General features: G+C 53.9%; 1 protein-coding gene across 4 annotated transcripts in view; it reads right to left on the reverse strand.

Annotated features, from left to right (window-relative positions):
• Positions 1–410: 410 nt before the first annotated feature.
• Faim2 (Fas apoptotic inhibitory molecule 2) overlaps positions 411–15,722 on the reverse strand; it is a 29,025-nt gene continuing 13,713 nt past the window's right edge. For all 4 annotated transcript variants that reach the window (XM_031355474.1, XM_031355464.1, XM_031355492.1 and 1 more), the window contains 7 exons: positions 15,385–15,435; positions 15,092–15,131; positions 14,554–14,591; positions 14,020–14,107; positions 13,749–13,844; positions 11,912–11,965; positions 411–1,950 (listed from right to left, as the gene is read on the reverse strand). In XM_031355474.1, the coding sequence (XP_031211334.1) occupies positions 1,801–1,950; positions 11,912–11,965; positions 13,749–13,844; positions 14,020–14,107; positions 14,554–14,591; positions 15,092–15,131; positions 15,385–15,435 (517 nt within the window). In that variant the 3' untranslated portion in view covers positions 411–1,800. The remainder of the gene's footprint in view (positions 1,951–11,911; positions 11,966–13,748; positions 13,845–14,019; positions 14,108–14,553; positions 14,592–15,091; positions 15,132–15,384; positions 15,436–15,722) is intronic.

The raw sequence follows: 15,722 nt of genomic DNA on the forward strand, positions 1-15,722 counted from the left end.
GGTCAGACCAGAAGCCAGGAACCCTGCCTCCCAGCTGACTTCCAGGGAGGGAAAACCTAAGAGTTCGGCACCTCCTGATGCCAGGCTGGGTGATAGGAGCAGGTAGGGGTGCCACAAATCCCCAGAGATGTCAGTGCTTGTCCACCCACATACCTATGGGCTACACGTCTCAATCCAGCCCAGACTCACACCGGAGGAAGTAGCTGTGGGCCATCCCTCAGGTTTACCTGACGACAGTGGATTTATCCAAGCCTTTCTGAGCCACTTGACTTTACCTCTGAAATGTGGATGTGCCTATAACCCTGCAGGGCCTGTCTAGACTGCTGCAGTAGGCTCATTTAGACCAGCACCCACCCCAACTGTCCCTCCATACCACCCTCCCTCCTCAAATATTCCAAGATAGAACAAAATTTCAAATGCTTCTGTAATATTTCTCAAAGGCTAGAGTAGGCAGGGTGGGTGGGGGCAGAGTGGGTGGGATACCTAGTCCCCTTTCCTGGGGCAAACAGGGTCCCTTACATCCTCTCAGGGCCTTGTAGCCCTCACCCAGTAACTTTCCACTGCCTAGAGCTGGCCGTGTGCATGAGGCGCCCGCATGCTGCCCCAGGTGTAGGCCCCTGGTCCCCTCTCCAGCAGGCAGTCAGCCAGGGCAGGGTGACTGACGCACACTCTGCCTGAGATCCCAGCAGCCTGGAGGTTGATAAGGAGCTCTGGCCTCATCACACGGGACAGGCTCAAGGGACTGGCCCTGGCTGTGACCATTAGCTGGACAGTTTCCAAATTACAGAGATGTGGAGATACCGGGGCAAGGGCCCAGGGACTCTGGGCTGAGTGGCCAGGGAAGCTGGGGGGAGGGAAATGGATGCCTCTACTCTTCGGGCCTCAGGAGGCCTGGCTGGAGATAAGACAGACTGTAGCAGAAGATAGGAGAAGACCTAGGACACAGGTGTGGAAGGGACTGAAGGAGAGCCCTGGGTAAGGGCTAGTCCAGCAGACATTACCACTTCCACCAGACTTCCACCCCACTCCCCCTAGGTCTGTGGGAATGGCATAGAGTGGAAAAAAGAGAGATGGGTTTCTAGTCCTGTTTCTAGTCCTGTGGTCATATATGCCTTTCCAGTGGATGCGATTTGATTGACAGCCCCTGGTTCAGCCCTCCCAGCTTCCCCTTGCCTTCCCCTGCCTGGGAGCTCAGGACTGGCTTAGCACATCCCCCTGTCCCAGATGACCCAGGAGGGCAAACAGTGACTTCCTACTCTTTTTATATTGCCCGGGTCCCTAGAACAAGCACTGGCCTACAGCTGAGAGTTACCGGCTTTATCCACTCCACAGAGCCCTGACCTCATGTCCCAGCTGTGCCCTCTCAGCTATTTTTTCTTACAAAGCATAGTTGCTTGACCCGAAAGAGAAGAGGGAGCCCTAGAAGACTTGGTGGGGGGTCACAGTCTTAGCCAGGCTTCCTGGGGTCCCCTTCCCACCTCTGAGATCCTGCTGGGCTCCTCCTGCTCATTCCTTGGGTCTGCAAACCCAGAGGTGCCCTCAGCCTTGACTGGGCCATTTGGAAGATGCAATCGGGTGCCGGGAGCACCGCAGGGGATGGTGGGGCCTCAGATCTGCGGGGCCTCAAGCGTGGCATATGTACAAGCTGCAGAAGGGCAACGCGAGGGCTGGCTGCAGGAGGGAGCGGCTGCTCACAAGCTGGCTGCAGCGAGTTTATGTCTGGTCTTGCAAGAGCACGGAGAGGGTCACAGGACAGGGAAGGGACATTCTCTGGAGAAGGGTGGGGGTGGGGAGGGCTCCTCATTCCCGGTTGGTGCCAAAAAGCTGCAGGAAGAAGGTGAAGATATAGATAATGTCTAAGTAGATGTTGAGGGCTCCGAAAATATACTCCTCGGGGCTCAGCGAGTGTCGCCGGTTACCCATCAGCAGCTGGGTATCAAATGCCAGGAACTGGAAGAGAGGGAAGAACAAGAAGTCACATGTTCAGTCAGTGACACGGAGGAGCTAAGCTGCTGGTTTATTACTTGGCTGTCCAGTGACCCTGCTGCAACAGCCGGAACTTTCCTAACACCTTCCTCCCGGAATACGTCCACATCCCCCACCCCCAACTTCCCCCCCCCCCCGCCCCGTTTACTGAGCACTTATTTTGTTCCGGGCAGAAATACAGCAGAGAGGCAGGCTCTCTGCGCTCTGGGGGCAGGTGGGGGTGAGAAGTATTAGTGAGAAGAGAGTAACATAGAGTATTACAAAGTGCCTCCCACCCCGCATCACCCGCAGTGGGGCTAAGCCCTGTGTGGGCGTGGCCGCAGTTCCGGAGGGCTTCCGAGGCAGGGAGCTTTCTAGATGAAACAGTTTTCATCTGTGCTGTTGTTCTAGGCTCTGCTGCGTTTTTTTGAGGGGAAATGCATGCTTCATTTGCATGAGGGTGGGGGTGGGATAGGGTGGGGTGGGGGAGGGAAGGTTGGGAGAGTGGGTTGTTATACACTTTACAGACACCAAGCTCCTTGGAATAGAATTGTTATCACTGGAGGAAACTGAGACCAGAGATGTTCGACATTTATCTCACTTTACCCATGTGGGGAAACGGCAAATCCAGGCTTTGAGCAGGCTAGCGACAGCACAGCATCCACTCCACTCTGTCACCCTCTGTAGCTGCCCAGGATCATCAAGGAGTTTTCGGCTCTCCCAGGGTGACCTTCTGGGCCTAACAGATGACTCTCTAGAGATTCCCTTAGCCAAGGCTCCCCAGCCGTCTGCCCTTCCTTCTGGCCACAAACACCCGCCCCTCCCCCACAGCTTTCCTCTGGGTCCTCCCTTGGCTGCAGAAACCCCTTGGGAGACACACATGAAATCAGGCAGGCAGGGACATCCTTCAGAGGATGGAGGCCCCAGAGTCTCCCAGGGTCTAAAAGGGGAAGCAGCATCAGCTCTCACATTCCTTCAGATTCACCCCCCACCCTGCCTCGTTCTGTGTCTAGAGGCTCCACCACACGTATGTGGAAGGCCAGTGTCTCTGGGCTCCTTACACACTGTCACACATGTGCTGCGTGGCAGGGACTGAGCTGGAACTGATAAAGGACACAAGCCTGTGTGTTCGGCTAGGTCCGAGGCCTAATGGGGGGAGGGAGAACTTTCAGATGATTATGAGAAAGCTGGGTCTATGCTATAATTAGGACCGTGGAGTGGGAGCTCTTGATTGTTCAAGGGGAAGGTGTCCTTAAGAGGGATGACATTTTTCCTGGGGTGTCAAGGAGGGGGGGTGGGCCTTGGATAGATCAGGAAAGCCCTGGGGACCTGCTGGACCATTGTGAACAGTGAAGAATTAAGTGTGTGGGAGGAGGAAGGTGGTTGTGGGAAAGGAGGGGGATAAAGGGGCTGATGCTCGACCTTGAAGCTTCCGTCTGGCTGGAGCGAGGCTGACGGATGTCCCAATCCCTTTCTCTCAGCCCCTCCTCGACCCAGGACCCAGACTCCTTGGAGTTGTGTTAGATGTAGCCCACAAAGAGCCCCAGGAGGATCCCCGCCCTCTGTGCTAATGTCACAAAACACAGGGACCAGAGACTCCAACAAGGAGCCAGTCCAGCATATGCTTTATGAGGAGGGTGACTCTGAGCCTGATGCCACCTCATGTGGAGTCTCTGCCCTGCCACCCACGCAGCTGGGAGAATGAGCAAGACCCGGACTCTCTTCTTGGCCTGCGACTCCCTGGTGCTGAATGGAGATGAGGGTGCTTGTCTCCTGAGGCTGCTCTGAGATGATGATAACCAGACTGTGCGCAGGACACCTGGCATGCAGCCGGCACCTAATGAATGGTGGTGTTCCTGGGGTTTACTGAGGCATCTGGGGGAGCTGTATCCTCCCAGGAATAGGCAGACGCTGCTAATGAGACTCAGGTGGCTCCCACATCATGTCGGGGAGGCAGAGAGATTCTGAGGGGAATCTGCATTAACAGAAGGAAATGGCGAGTTGTGGGAAGGGTTGAGGAGGCCTTGTATGCATGGATGGGGCCTCTGAGCTCAGCAGAATTAAGGCCTGGACCTCCTGGAACACAGGCTGTGTCTGGAAGGCCAAGGGTCGAGTCAACTTAATCACGTGACCTTAGAACCCTCCCTTCACAGAGCAGGAGAGCAGAGATGGTCACACCATCCCTGGCTCTCACTATTCTAGGCTATCATTTTACTCTGTCACACTCAGCAAAGAGATGTGGCTTTCTAAGCGAAATTTCCTCTGCAAAGAGAACAAGCAGGCAGAGGGGCCAGCTCCAGTGCTGCGGGCTGTCTAACAGGCACAGCTGCCAAGCATAAGTTAATAAATCGCTGAGCTGGCTTATCAATCAGCAGCGCTTGGTTGCTTTCCCAGAGCCTCGTCACCCCTGAGTGAGCTCATGAAACCGAATCTTTCAACCTAGAAGACTTGGACCCCCTCAGGTCTGGGGGTGCCTCTCCAAGGAGCACCCACCCAGCAGCCTCCCGGTACAGCTAGCTGGCTGCCAACAAGAGTGGACCCACTGCGGCTGCACCCTTGGCTTCTGGCTCTGGATTCTCCTCCACAGCACTAACTGGGGAGGCCCACCCCAAAGGGGCTATCACCGCCACTGCAGCCTCCCTCCTGAGAGCCAGTGGGGAGCTTCCTACTTATTTGCACGCACTCATATTTACTGAGCACCTACTGTGTTCCAGGGGACCGACAGTTTAACGAGGGCCACAGACACCATCAGGAATTCCATGACAAGGTCCAGCGGGATGGCTCGGCAGACTAGGGTGCTCGCTACCAAGCCTGACGGCCTGAGTTTGGCCCCCACACCCCGCACGGTGGAAACAACTGACTTCTAGAAGTTGTCCTCTAATCTCCACACACACACTGTGGCGAGCACACACACACAAGCACAGCACAGTTAAATGTAAAATAATTTTTAAAAATCCCACGGTTTGGGCTGGAGAGATGGCTCAGCCATTAAGAGCACTGACTGCTCTTCCAAAGGTCCTGAGTTCAAATCCCAGCAACCACGTGGTGGCTCACAACCATCCATAATGAGATCTGACGCCCTCTTCTGATATGTTTGGAGACAGCTACAGTGTAGTTACATATAAAAAAAAAAATCCCATGGTTTGCCAGGGAAAAGTGACTGGCTAGCGCCCCCCTAGGCAACATCCTAAGCTGACAGCAGATTATCTTGTTCTTAGTTAACACACTAGTTACAGGCTAAGGGCAGCTGTTGACACCTGGAAGGTGACCCTCGGTTGAGTTAGAGGCCATCTGGACACAGGACTCTGCATGAGTATGTGGGATGGGGTCAGGGGCAGTGCAGGACCAGAACAGGAGTAATGTATGTTGAATGTATAAACAGTCCTTGTGTATGCTGATATGTTATCTCAGCTCACTGTCCCTGTGTGCCCTGCGGTGGGCATGTCACCTTAGCCTATAAGGTCAGGGGTCTTAGGAAGTGGCTTGCTGATAGTCTCTTGCCTAGTGCTGGAACTTGCCCCTTGCCCCTTATCGGACAGAACAAAAGCAGAGTAGGCTTGCAAGGGGGCTAAGAGGGACCTGCCCAGGGTGGAGGAGCTCAGGGTGTCTGGTCTAGTCCACCACACAGTAGGGCTGCACCTACACCATTGGCTCTCAACCTTCCTAGTGCTGCAACCCTTTAATATAGTTACTCATGTCACGGTGACCCCAACCATAAAAATTATTTTGTTGTTACTTCATAACTTTAATTTTGCTACTGTTATACGTCATAATGTTAACATCTGGTATACAGGATATCTGATATGTGACCCCTGTGAAAGGGTCATCTGACCTCCCCCTTTTCCCCCAAAGGGATTGCCACCCAAAGGTGAAGAACTGGTGACCTACATAGACACTGGCCACATAGTTAGCCTGGCCCTGTTACACTGAGAATCAAGCTTGTATCTGTTGTCTGTCCCTCCCTCAAACATGGCCTCAGAGATGAGGCTGAGGCACTGTGGGAGAGACACATCATGGAGATGCCATCCGCAGACAAGGATTGAATTGGGGCCACAATGTGTGGAGCCAGATGGCAAGGAGCTCATACACTGATTCCATCCTACAGAAATGGCAACACGGTGCAGGAACTGCGAGCCCTGGGCCGCTCTCACAGGGCAAGTTCTAACAGAGCTTTACCGGAAATCACCCAGCCTGTCAACAGGGGCCAGTTAGCTAAACCGATGCAGAACGGAGTCAGAAACCTGATATCTGCTACCAGAGAAGAAAGCAACCTGCGGAAACGACCTTATCACACGCCTGCACAAAAGTACACTTGTGACTCAGGAGCCTATAGACAACCATGTCCACAGGAGACGGCAGCTGCCCATCACGGTCCCCACTGGGGAAGCCAAGGAGTGCGCTCAAAATGTTTGCTTCATCCACAGTTAAGATTTTTAAAAACCGAGACCCAGAAATAGATGTGTTCACATATTACGAAGTACAACTTATAAACACGAGGATTCAAATGACACCCAGCAGAGCCTTGTGACTTTTAAAATACCCACTTAAGGCTCCGTGACAAATGTCACTTTCCTGCCCCCATCGTTTGCTGACATCACTGAGGCACAGACGGTATAACCAACTTGCCTTCATCACGCAGCCAAGAGGACGGTGGTCCCCAGATACCGAGAGAAGCAAGGTGGGGTGCGTGCGTGGTGCTGTGTGTGTGAGTGCTATAAGGGTGAGGTAAGGAGACGTGCAAACGTGCAAACACAGCCCTTTGCTTAGAAAAACACAGGCTTCCTAGTTGGAGAGTGCCCAGAACTGGGCCCATCTGGTGTCCTGTTCCCTCTTGTAAGACTGCAGGGTGACTGTGGCCTTGGGGTGACTCCTCCCACTTAGCCTTCTTTGGGTTAGTGACACAATGGGACCCTTTCTCTGCACTGCAGTCAGACAAAACAAGGACACCCAGCACAGCCTTGACTCGATTACTCCCCATCAACTGTATGTGAGGAAGGGAAAACAGGACGTGTCGGGTGAGACCCAGGACCCTCCCTGGCGAGGTCCCTATTCCCACCAGCATCGGTCCTAGGACCCTCAGCTCCGACCCTGAGCGCTTCTTCCATCTTTTGGGGTAGGGACACCCATTGTGGAAGCCAAGGCCCAGCCGAGACTGAGTTGCTGCTCCAGCCTTGAGAAGCAGCCCCCTCCTACGCGTGTGTCTCCCACACTCAGCCTTGGCACACGGTCGGGAAGCCTGGAGTTTGCAGCCTGACCCCTACCACTTACTGGATGCCAGGACTGAAATGCTAGTAAGAAGCGGCTGAGTCAGCCTGAAGGTGTGGGCCCCGAGTGGCTCTCCCCTCCTCTCCCCACTCGAGTGCTTTCTTGAGAGGTAAATTCATGGGCCAGGCGGTAGGGCTGGGCAGAAACTGTGCAAGGTGGGGGCCAGGGCCGCTCTACCTCTAGCAACACCTGAGGCTTCAGGGTTCCATGCCTGGGAACACGGCTTGAACCTTGCTGGACCTTCTTGAGGTAGCTTAAGACACAGGACTCTTACGTGTGTCCTGGCACGCAAGGGCTTGTCCTCCCTTCTCTAAGCAGAAGGGCCCACCCATGTACTCTCTCAACTATTTATGTAACTTTCAAGATGATTGCAACCAAGACTTTTTGGTACACTAATTGAATGAGACATTCTGGGGGTCACTGGGCACCAATGTGCCTTCTCTCCGTGACACACAGGAAACAGCCTGGACGGTGCACATTCAGCTGTGCGATTGGCCATCCCAGCACCTCAGATCCCCGCCCCCACTCACTCCTTGGGTGTCCATTCATCCCACAACACCCCCGGGGGGTGGTGTCTGCTGCGTACTAGATTGTTCCAGAAACTGGGACTATGTGGATGCTCAAGCCAAGTGGTTGGTGAGCCTCACTCTCAAGGTGTTTAACTTCCCCTTGAGTCAGAAAACCAAACAGATCAGAAAAAGCCAGAATGTGTCTGAGGAAGAGATAGGGTCCCTAGGGCTAGGACTCCGGGGAGGAAGGAACAGCGCTTGAGTGTGGAGGCCGCTCAGCGGTGGGTGACGGAAACAAAGCACAAAGGAGAAGAAGGGAAGGTGGAAGGGTCTCAGGACAGAGAAGCCCATCTGTGTGGGATCCTGGGTGTGGAAGGAGCTGCTCTGGCGAGGCAGCAAGGGACACAGCAGAGTTGGAGGGAGGAGTTCAAAGGGGGCCTGTGGGGAGCAACCTTCGGCTGGATGTGAAGCTGGGGATCCCCACCTCTTGCCTGGTGTCTGGACCAGAGACAGTGGACACAGCAGGGGAAGCTGCAGGGGGGACATCACAACAAGCCTGGTGGCACGGGGAAAGAAGGGCCACAAAGCTTGGCAGAGTACTTAGGCTCTAGAAGAGAGGTAGAGCCATGAGATCTGCTGCCGACTGGGTCTGATGTGTAGGGTATCAGGAAGGGAGAGGCTGCCAAGGGATTTGCCTTGAGTGGGAACACCGGGAGAAGCTGTGGGAAGAATGCAAAAGCAGAGGGACCCAGGCAAATGAAGTTGCTTGCATGTTAGTTAGGGTAAAGGGCCAGTCAGATTTCAAATGGGCATACTGACTACGCCATGAGATGTTCTAGTCTGGAACTCAGACACTAGAGCCGGAGATGTGAATCCAGTCATCAGTGTGAAGCATAAAATCCAAAGCCTTGGGCCCGCCTGGGGTCCTGAGAGAAGAGTATAGAAAGACTCAGGGACCCAGGGCAGGCCACGATGGGGCCGCCTAACCAGAAAGCAGGAGCCGGAGGCCTGGAGGAGGCTTCTGCTGAGTTAGGCCAAGGAGAGCTGAGACTGCCTGCTGGCGTTGTGGAGGCTGCTGGTGAACTGCAGAGTGCTCAGTGGACTGAAGATGAAGCTCGGTAGAAGAGCTCACACTCAGCACACACAAAGCCCCGACTTCATGGGAAAGGCGCACAAGAGAGTATGGGAGAAGACAAGTGGGGGAAGGGCGGACTGAGGTGGGATGGGACATCATGGGAGATGACCAGAGATTCATAAGGAATTTTCTGCTATATCTAGGTAAGAGCTTTAGGGAGATGTGGGTTAAGAGTCTTTCGTGGGTTTTATGGTCCTTTAGATGCTGACACAAGAGTCTAGTAGAGAAGTCAACACATGGTACACATGATGATGGAGATGGTGGTGGTGATGATGATGGTGGTGATGAAGAGGATGGGAGAGGTATATCCTCTCCCCAGGTGACCACAGAGGCACTCGACACCGGTCCTGGGACACCTGGGCCTGGACCGTCCTTTACTGGCTGCGAGACTTTACCACATTGCAAGGCAATTCTTAGAACAGCCTTGCTCTCTTGCCTGAGTTGTGGTAGAGACGCAATGAGGCAATAAGCATGAAAGTGTGCCACAGAACGCTATGGGCGGGACAGATGGCAGGGATTATTCTTATTATTCTAATAACACGAGGGATTATTGAGCAGATTTAAAGGCTTACCATCCACCCAGCCCTACCTGCCTCCACACTTCTGCAACCTGACCCTCAGGAAGCTTCCACAGTGCATGCCCTGGCCCTCCACAGGCTGTCTTCCCACTCCACCGGCCTCCCTTGCTCGGGCCTGCCTCTTCTCCTGCCCTCCTCTCCGCCCCCACGGCTGCTCACTGGGGCCTCCTGATGCTACTGCCCGGGAATGGTAGCCCTGATCTTTGCTCTCTTCCTTTCTCCCATCCTGATCCCCCTCCAATTCTCTGAGATTGCTCTTTGCTTGAGAAAATATGACCTGGAAGGAGAAACACTGGTCCAGGAGCCAGGAGAAGTGGGCATCCTGGGGTACCCAGCCATCTCACTTTATTTAGGACTTAGGGTTCCCAAGAAGTGGGATCCCCACTGACACAGGGAATTGGCAGATAGACTGAGGTAAGTTGACAACCCAGTCTCGACCCATATTTGGTTGACTTGCAAGGAAACTGTATACCAGTGGTTCTCAACCTTCCAAATGCTGCCACCCTTTATTACAGTTCCCTATGTGATTATGTCCCCCAACCACAACATTATTTCCATTGCTACTTCATAACTGTAGTTTTGCTACTGTTACGAATCATAACGTAGGCATCTGATATGCAGGAAATTTGACAGTTGACCCTTGTTAAAGGGTCATTCAACCCCCGAAGGGGCCGAAACCCACAGGTTGAGAACCAGTCTTAGACTATTTGCCTGATCTATCTAGATGTCAGTTTTCACACCCGTAAGAGGAGGACTTGGTGTGTCTAGCTCTTCTGGTCCTCACGTTCCTTGACTAGGTGGCCTTGGACCAGCACAGTATGCACCCAGTGCTCCTGGTAACCATCGAGAAACCCACAGGGATTTCCCGCAGACTTGCCATATTCACCCAAACACCGCTCTTCCTTCTGACCAAGGCTTCCGGGCAGGTAGCACAGCACCACACACGTGGTAGATACTCAGTAAAGACCCATGAAAAGCATGAGCCCGTAAGCCCAGCACAGCTCTATCCTGTCCTGACCCTTGTCTGACCTCCCCGCTCTGATCTGCCATGTTCCCCTCGATACATGACAGAGGAATGGCTGGAGAGCTCTGTCTATCCTCTGCCAAGTCCCAGCCAGGAGGAGTTCCTCCTCTCTTAGGGACCTCAGGGACTGGGAATGGCACTAAACAGGCACAGTGTGACCGAGGCTTGGTGCCAGATCTGACCGTTACTGACAACTCCTTAACCCTAGGGCCTTAACCCTGACAGAGAAGGGGCTTGGCTTGGCATGCTTTGAGACGGGGTCTCCTGTGGCCAAGGCTGGCCTCGAACTCTCTAAGTAGCCAAGGGTGACTTTGACCTTCTAATCCTCCTACCTCCTTTTCCCAAATGCTAGTTTTGCGGGTGTAGCACCACGATGGGCGGATGGAGGATGGATGAGGCAGTTCTTACATCAGTGCTGTCTACATCACAGGGATAAGTTGGACATTCTTGTCATCTTGTGACAAACCTGGGACTCTAGCCACTTAGTGTAGTTGAGCAAACCAGAGAGAGACACGGTCCAGCCATTGATTTCACCGGCAAGAGACATCTCTTTGCACGGCTTCCCATGGTGTCATGGACACCTGGCTTGTCTCCTGGGTGATCCCGAGGCACATTATCCTGGTTCTTGGGGTCCACCTGACTCAAGGATATGTTGGGCTGCCTCGAGCAGGTATCTGTCTCTCTATGGCCATGTTGCCTGGGCATCTGCTTCTAGGCACTTTCCACCTGAAACCAGATATCCACGTTCCCAGCTTGGTCCCACCGTGTCCTAGGATGACCTCAACATGCTATCTGCCATCTCTGAACTTCCTCTTCACTGCCATCTCAGAAGAGTGAGAGCTATCTGCTAGGTGTGGTGTGTGAATTAAGAACAAAAGAGAGCTGTCTGGGGGAGAGTGTGTGCTGGATAAATATTAGCTGAGCCCCAGGTGTGGTGCATGCCTATAATACCAGACTCTAGGGACTGAGGTGGGAGGATCACAAGTTCAAGGCCAGTTTGCTTTTAAAAGACAAACAAGTATATACATACGCAAAGAAATGAATTAGCTCTCGCTGTTAACTGAATTCGGTGAGAACAGCAAAGAAGGCGTTCCCCCTCTGATGAGATTTCCCTAGGTATGAGAATTTTCCCAGACTGCTCTAGGACTTACTCATTTGGTCCACACAGCCAGATATACCTGTGCTCTGCCTGAAGGACCCCTCTTCTTTGTCCTGGTCATCTAGTCCCCCCTGATGCTCTCACCTTCCTGTGCCCCGCTCAGAGAGTTAGTCTTGGACACGAGACAGAGTTCCCCACATGTGGCACAGCACTAGCCCTGCCCTCAGATGCTGCAGAAAGGTTCCCTAGAGACCTTAAGGAAGACACAGGGCAGAAGGGCCTGAGGAGAGAGTCACAAAGCTGAGAAGGAGACCCCAGAGGCTGGGCCAAACTCACCAACGTGAACACACCGGCTCCCAGCACAGCATAGATGGCATGGAGCCAGGGGACCTGTGGGAGAGGGAAGATAGGCTTAGCATGTAAAAAGGATGGCTGGCAGAGGGGCCAGAAGTTGGGGGAAGGCTCAGTCCAGAGGATGGAAGAACAGGGGTAACTCCTCTCTAAGAAGCCCCAGTCTGAGAGAGGTTGGTGATTCTTGGGGTGCTCACAGTGGTTGGAACCACGGGGGGTTCCCACAGACCTGACATGTCTTCCCTCAAAGCACAGCCCAGGCTCAGGCTGGCCAAGGGCGACTCATCCTATTTGCCAGTCATTCCCTCAGTCCGGCTCTGGCTCTTGGCTCCTCCTGCTGTCCCCAACTCATCTCTGCTCTATCTGGGGTCTGTCTGTTCCTCCACAGGGAGCTCTCCAACTCTGCCTTGGAAACAAGAGCTCTGGTGAAGGGGCTGGTGAGATGGCTCAGCGGTTAAGAACACTGTTCTGAAGGTCCTGAGTTCAAATGCCAGGAACCACATGGTGGCTCACAACCATCTGTAATGAGATCTGATGCCCTCTTCTGGTGTGTCTGAAGACAGCTACAGTGTACTTACATATAATAATAAATAAATCTTTGGCTTGGAGCAAGCAGAGGTCCTGAGTTCAATTCCCAGCAACCACATGATGGCTCACAGCCATCTGTACAGCTACAGTGTACTCATACACATAAAATAAAAATAAATCTTTAAACAAAAAGAGCTCAGGTGGAAAAAGTCAGTCAGGGTGGGTACGGAAGTGGAGGTGTCTTCAGTCTCTGCCAGAGGGGTGCCTCTGGAGGCCAGAGCAGTACCCTTTCCAGTCTGTGCTCACCCCAACTGTGAACACTCAACTATATGGTGCCATGTTAGTATTACTCTTTGTGGATCCCTTTGTGGAAACAAAGGCATCCCATCAGCTCAACATGGGTCAATAAAGGGTTCTTTGAAGTTCTGGGGCTCCTTCCTGTAGCCCCCTCCCATCCTAGATACGTAGAGGCCCCCAGGCAGCTCCGGCCTCTTCCTTCGTCAACAGGATCCTGGGAAGAGCTAAGGAAGTGCCATAATCAATCTTGACATCCTAGACTGAGTGCCAACTGCCCGGAGGCTGGGGTTGGGCAGTATGGAAGTGTGTTAGAGGGGATAAGGAATACCACCAGAGCCTGGCAGACAAGAGGCCATGGGAGACCAGGTACCGGATGTGGCCGGAGAGAATATTGCTGAGTCCTCTAATAGATCCAACTCGTTCTTTCCTGTGTTCTTAGGATTCAAACCACCTGTCACATCTCCAACCTGTTCCCTAGCATTGGTTGCTTCAGCCCCTACACAGTAGGCACTCTTTTGGGCAAGCAGGATGCTAATTGGAGTCCTGGGAAGAGACCTCCTGTGGGTGAGCATTTGTGAGATAGGGTGGGGAAATCTGCTCCTGCGCTGTTGCTAATTCCCCTCCTGCCTGGCTAGCCAGATTCTGCCTGTTTGGACTTAGCTGGTCCCTGAGGAGAGCCCCTGAGCCTGTTGGACCCTGGAGCCCCACTGTATCTTTCTCAACTACAGTTCCCCTCCCCCTCCCTCCACCTGCAGGAGAGGACCGGGAAAGTGAAGCCGGATGCGGCTCATGGAGCTGGGCAGGTGCCCAGGCCTGCCAAGAAAAGCCTCCTTGTTTGCTTGCATATGCTGCCAACAACAGGTGCCAGGAGGGCTGGACAGGGTGGCAGGCCATGAGGCTTTGGCCCTGGGTTGCCCAGCAGGGGTAAGAGAGCATGCACCCTGAGCATCGGGCCATCTCCACCTCCCTCACCATGGACCAGTAGGCTGAGACTCACATATTGGAAGGGCAGGAGGATGGCGAGGAGGAGTCCACTGAAGAAGAGAGTCATGAGCAGCACAAACAGCACACCCTGACAGGAGGTGAAGTCAAACTGCGGGACACAGGGGGCCATCAGCACCGGGCCTCAGCAGTGTGCAGCCCGAGATTGAGACCCGCAAATTCTGCACTCACCCCCATAACCCAATGTAGTACCCCCTGCCTCTCTTCAGCCCCACAGAGACCCTTGGCCCCCATGCTCTTCCTTGCCCACAGGCTCCAGGGCTGACCTTGGTCTGGAAACTGAAGATGGTGACGGAGAGGCAGACGAGAGCCGTGATGCCCAGGCACAGCAGCACAGATGTGGTGTTGTAGTAACTGAGGACGGGCGTCCAGTCAGTAGGGTTCCCCTCTTCCCATCCCTCCTCTCCCCCCCTGTTTCCTGCCAGAAGCTGACCTCATAACCTACATTCCCAGGGCTCCCTGTCACTATTTGGGGTGAAGCTCTCCAATAGGCAGAGCCGGGTGTCTGAAGGCATTCTACACCACCAGGAGCCCAGAGCTTTAAAGCCACGTCGTGGATGACATCATCTTCCTCGCCACCACCCCTCATCCCAGCCCCACCAGCCTGCTTGGGTCTTAGAGCCACTGGCCATGGGGTGCCTAAGGAGGACAGTGAAACCAAGACAGCCAAGGCAGCCTGTCTGCTTGGGCCCCTCCCCCATCCAAGAGCTCCCTGCAAAGATGGAGTTTGTGGAGAGCTTCCCTTAGATGTGGCCAGACCCTGGCTGCACGCCTACAAAGGCCACTCCTGTCCCATTTACCTGGACAACATCCCAGTGAGGTAGGCCATGGACAGAGTCTGCAGGGAGATCATGGGAAGGGATGTTACCTCATGTGGTCTCGGGGGTCCCAGGCACCTTCAAGTTCTAGCCCAGCCCCTCTACCCCCATGCATATACTCCTTGTGCTGGGCCTGCTTTCATCCATATGGGTTTCGGTTCAGGACCGAGGCCCTGCTAAATAGTGTCTCCCTGGCCAGCCTGCAGGCTCCTCAGGCTAGCTGCCCCTTTATCTCCTAGGCAGTCTTGTTCTCTCAGTGAGAGCCGTCTCTTCATTATCCTGCTTCTGGGTGGAACTCCCACACAACCTCCCAAGGACAAGAGACTGGGAGTGCAGGGCGGGGGGCTTCATCCCACTGAGAGAGGGAGGAGGGTGCTCTGGTAGAAGAAGGGTCAACACCTCTGCTCCAGGGGAGCCCTCTCATTAGATGTCCCCTATTTAGACTCTCTGGTCCTCAAAACCTGTGCTGCCTCTGTCCCACCTCCTTCCCCACTCGGCATCTGTCACCCTGGTCACTTACAAAGATGGTCAGCAGAATCAGGTTCCAAGGGAAGTGTCTCCTGAAAGACAAGCCACAGGCTTCAGAGGATAGACACCCTGCACACTGCAGAGCCTCTTCCTTCACTGAAAACCCTCTTATGCTCTCATTGGCCCATCTGCCTCAGAGGCACAAAGTGAAGGGCAGATCAGAGAGGATGAGGCCCTCTCAGGGCTGCACAGCGCCCTGGTGGAAGGCAAGACTCAGAGCAGATTTTTAATATCCTGCTATTGTCCCACAGGCAGGCCCCCTCCCCCACCAAGTCATGATCTTACCTGGGTCCAGAACAGCAAGCCAGAGTCAGGTAAGTTGCAAAGAATACCGCACTGTGAGGGAGATATACAGGCAAGTCAGAGGGTCTCTCCTGAGCCCATCTACCTAGCAGCTGGCACCCCTACCCAAACTGCACCAGGCAGAACGGCAATGGGCAAGATGGTGGTCCAATTCCAAAAAAGGAAGGTGGGGTTGGGTGGGACGGGCCCACTCCAGCAATATTAAATCTTAGGAGCTATGGCCTCCCAATCTTACCACTCAACCCAAGCGGCCTCAGAGACCTGTGTTGTAGTTAGTATGTTTGGTTTGGGAAGCACAGTCCTACTATGTAGTCCAGGCT

Source organism: Mastomys coucha, unplaced genomic scaffold (genome assembly GCF_008632895.1).
Source record: "Mastomys coucha isolate ucsf_1 unplaced genomic scaffold, UCSF_Mcou_1 pScaffold11, whole genome shotgun sequence".
NCBI classification, from domain to species: domain Eukaryota; kingdom Metazoa; phylum Chordata; class Mammalia; order Rodentia; family Muridae; genus Mastomys; species Mastomys coucha.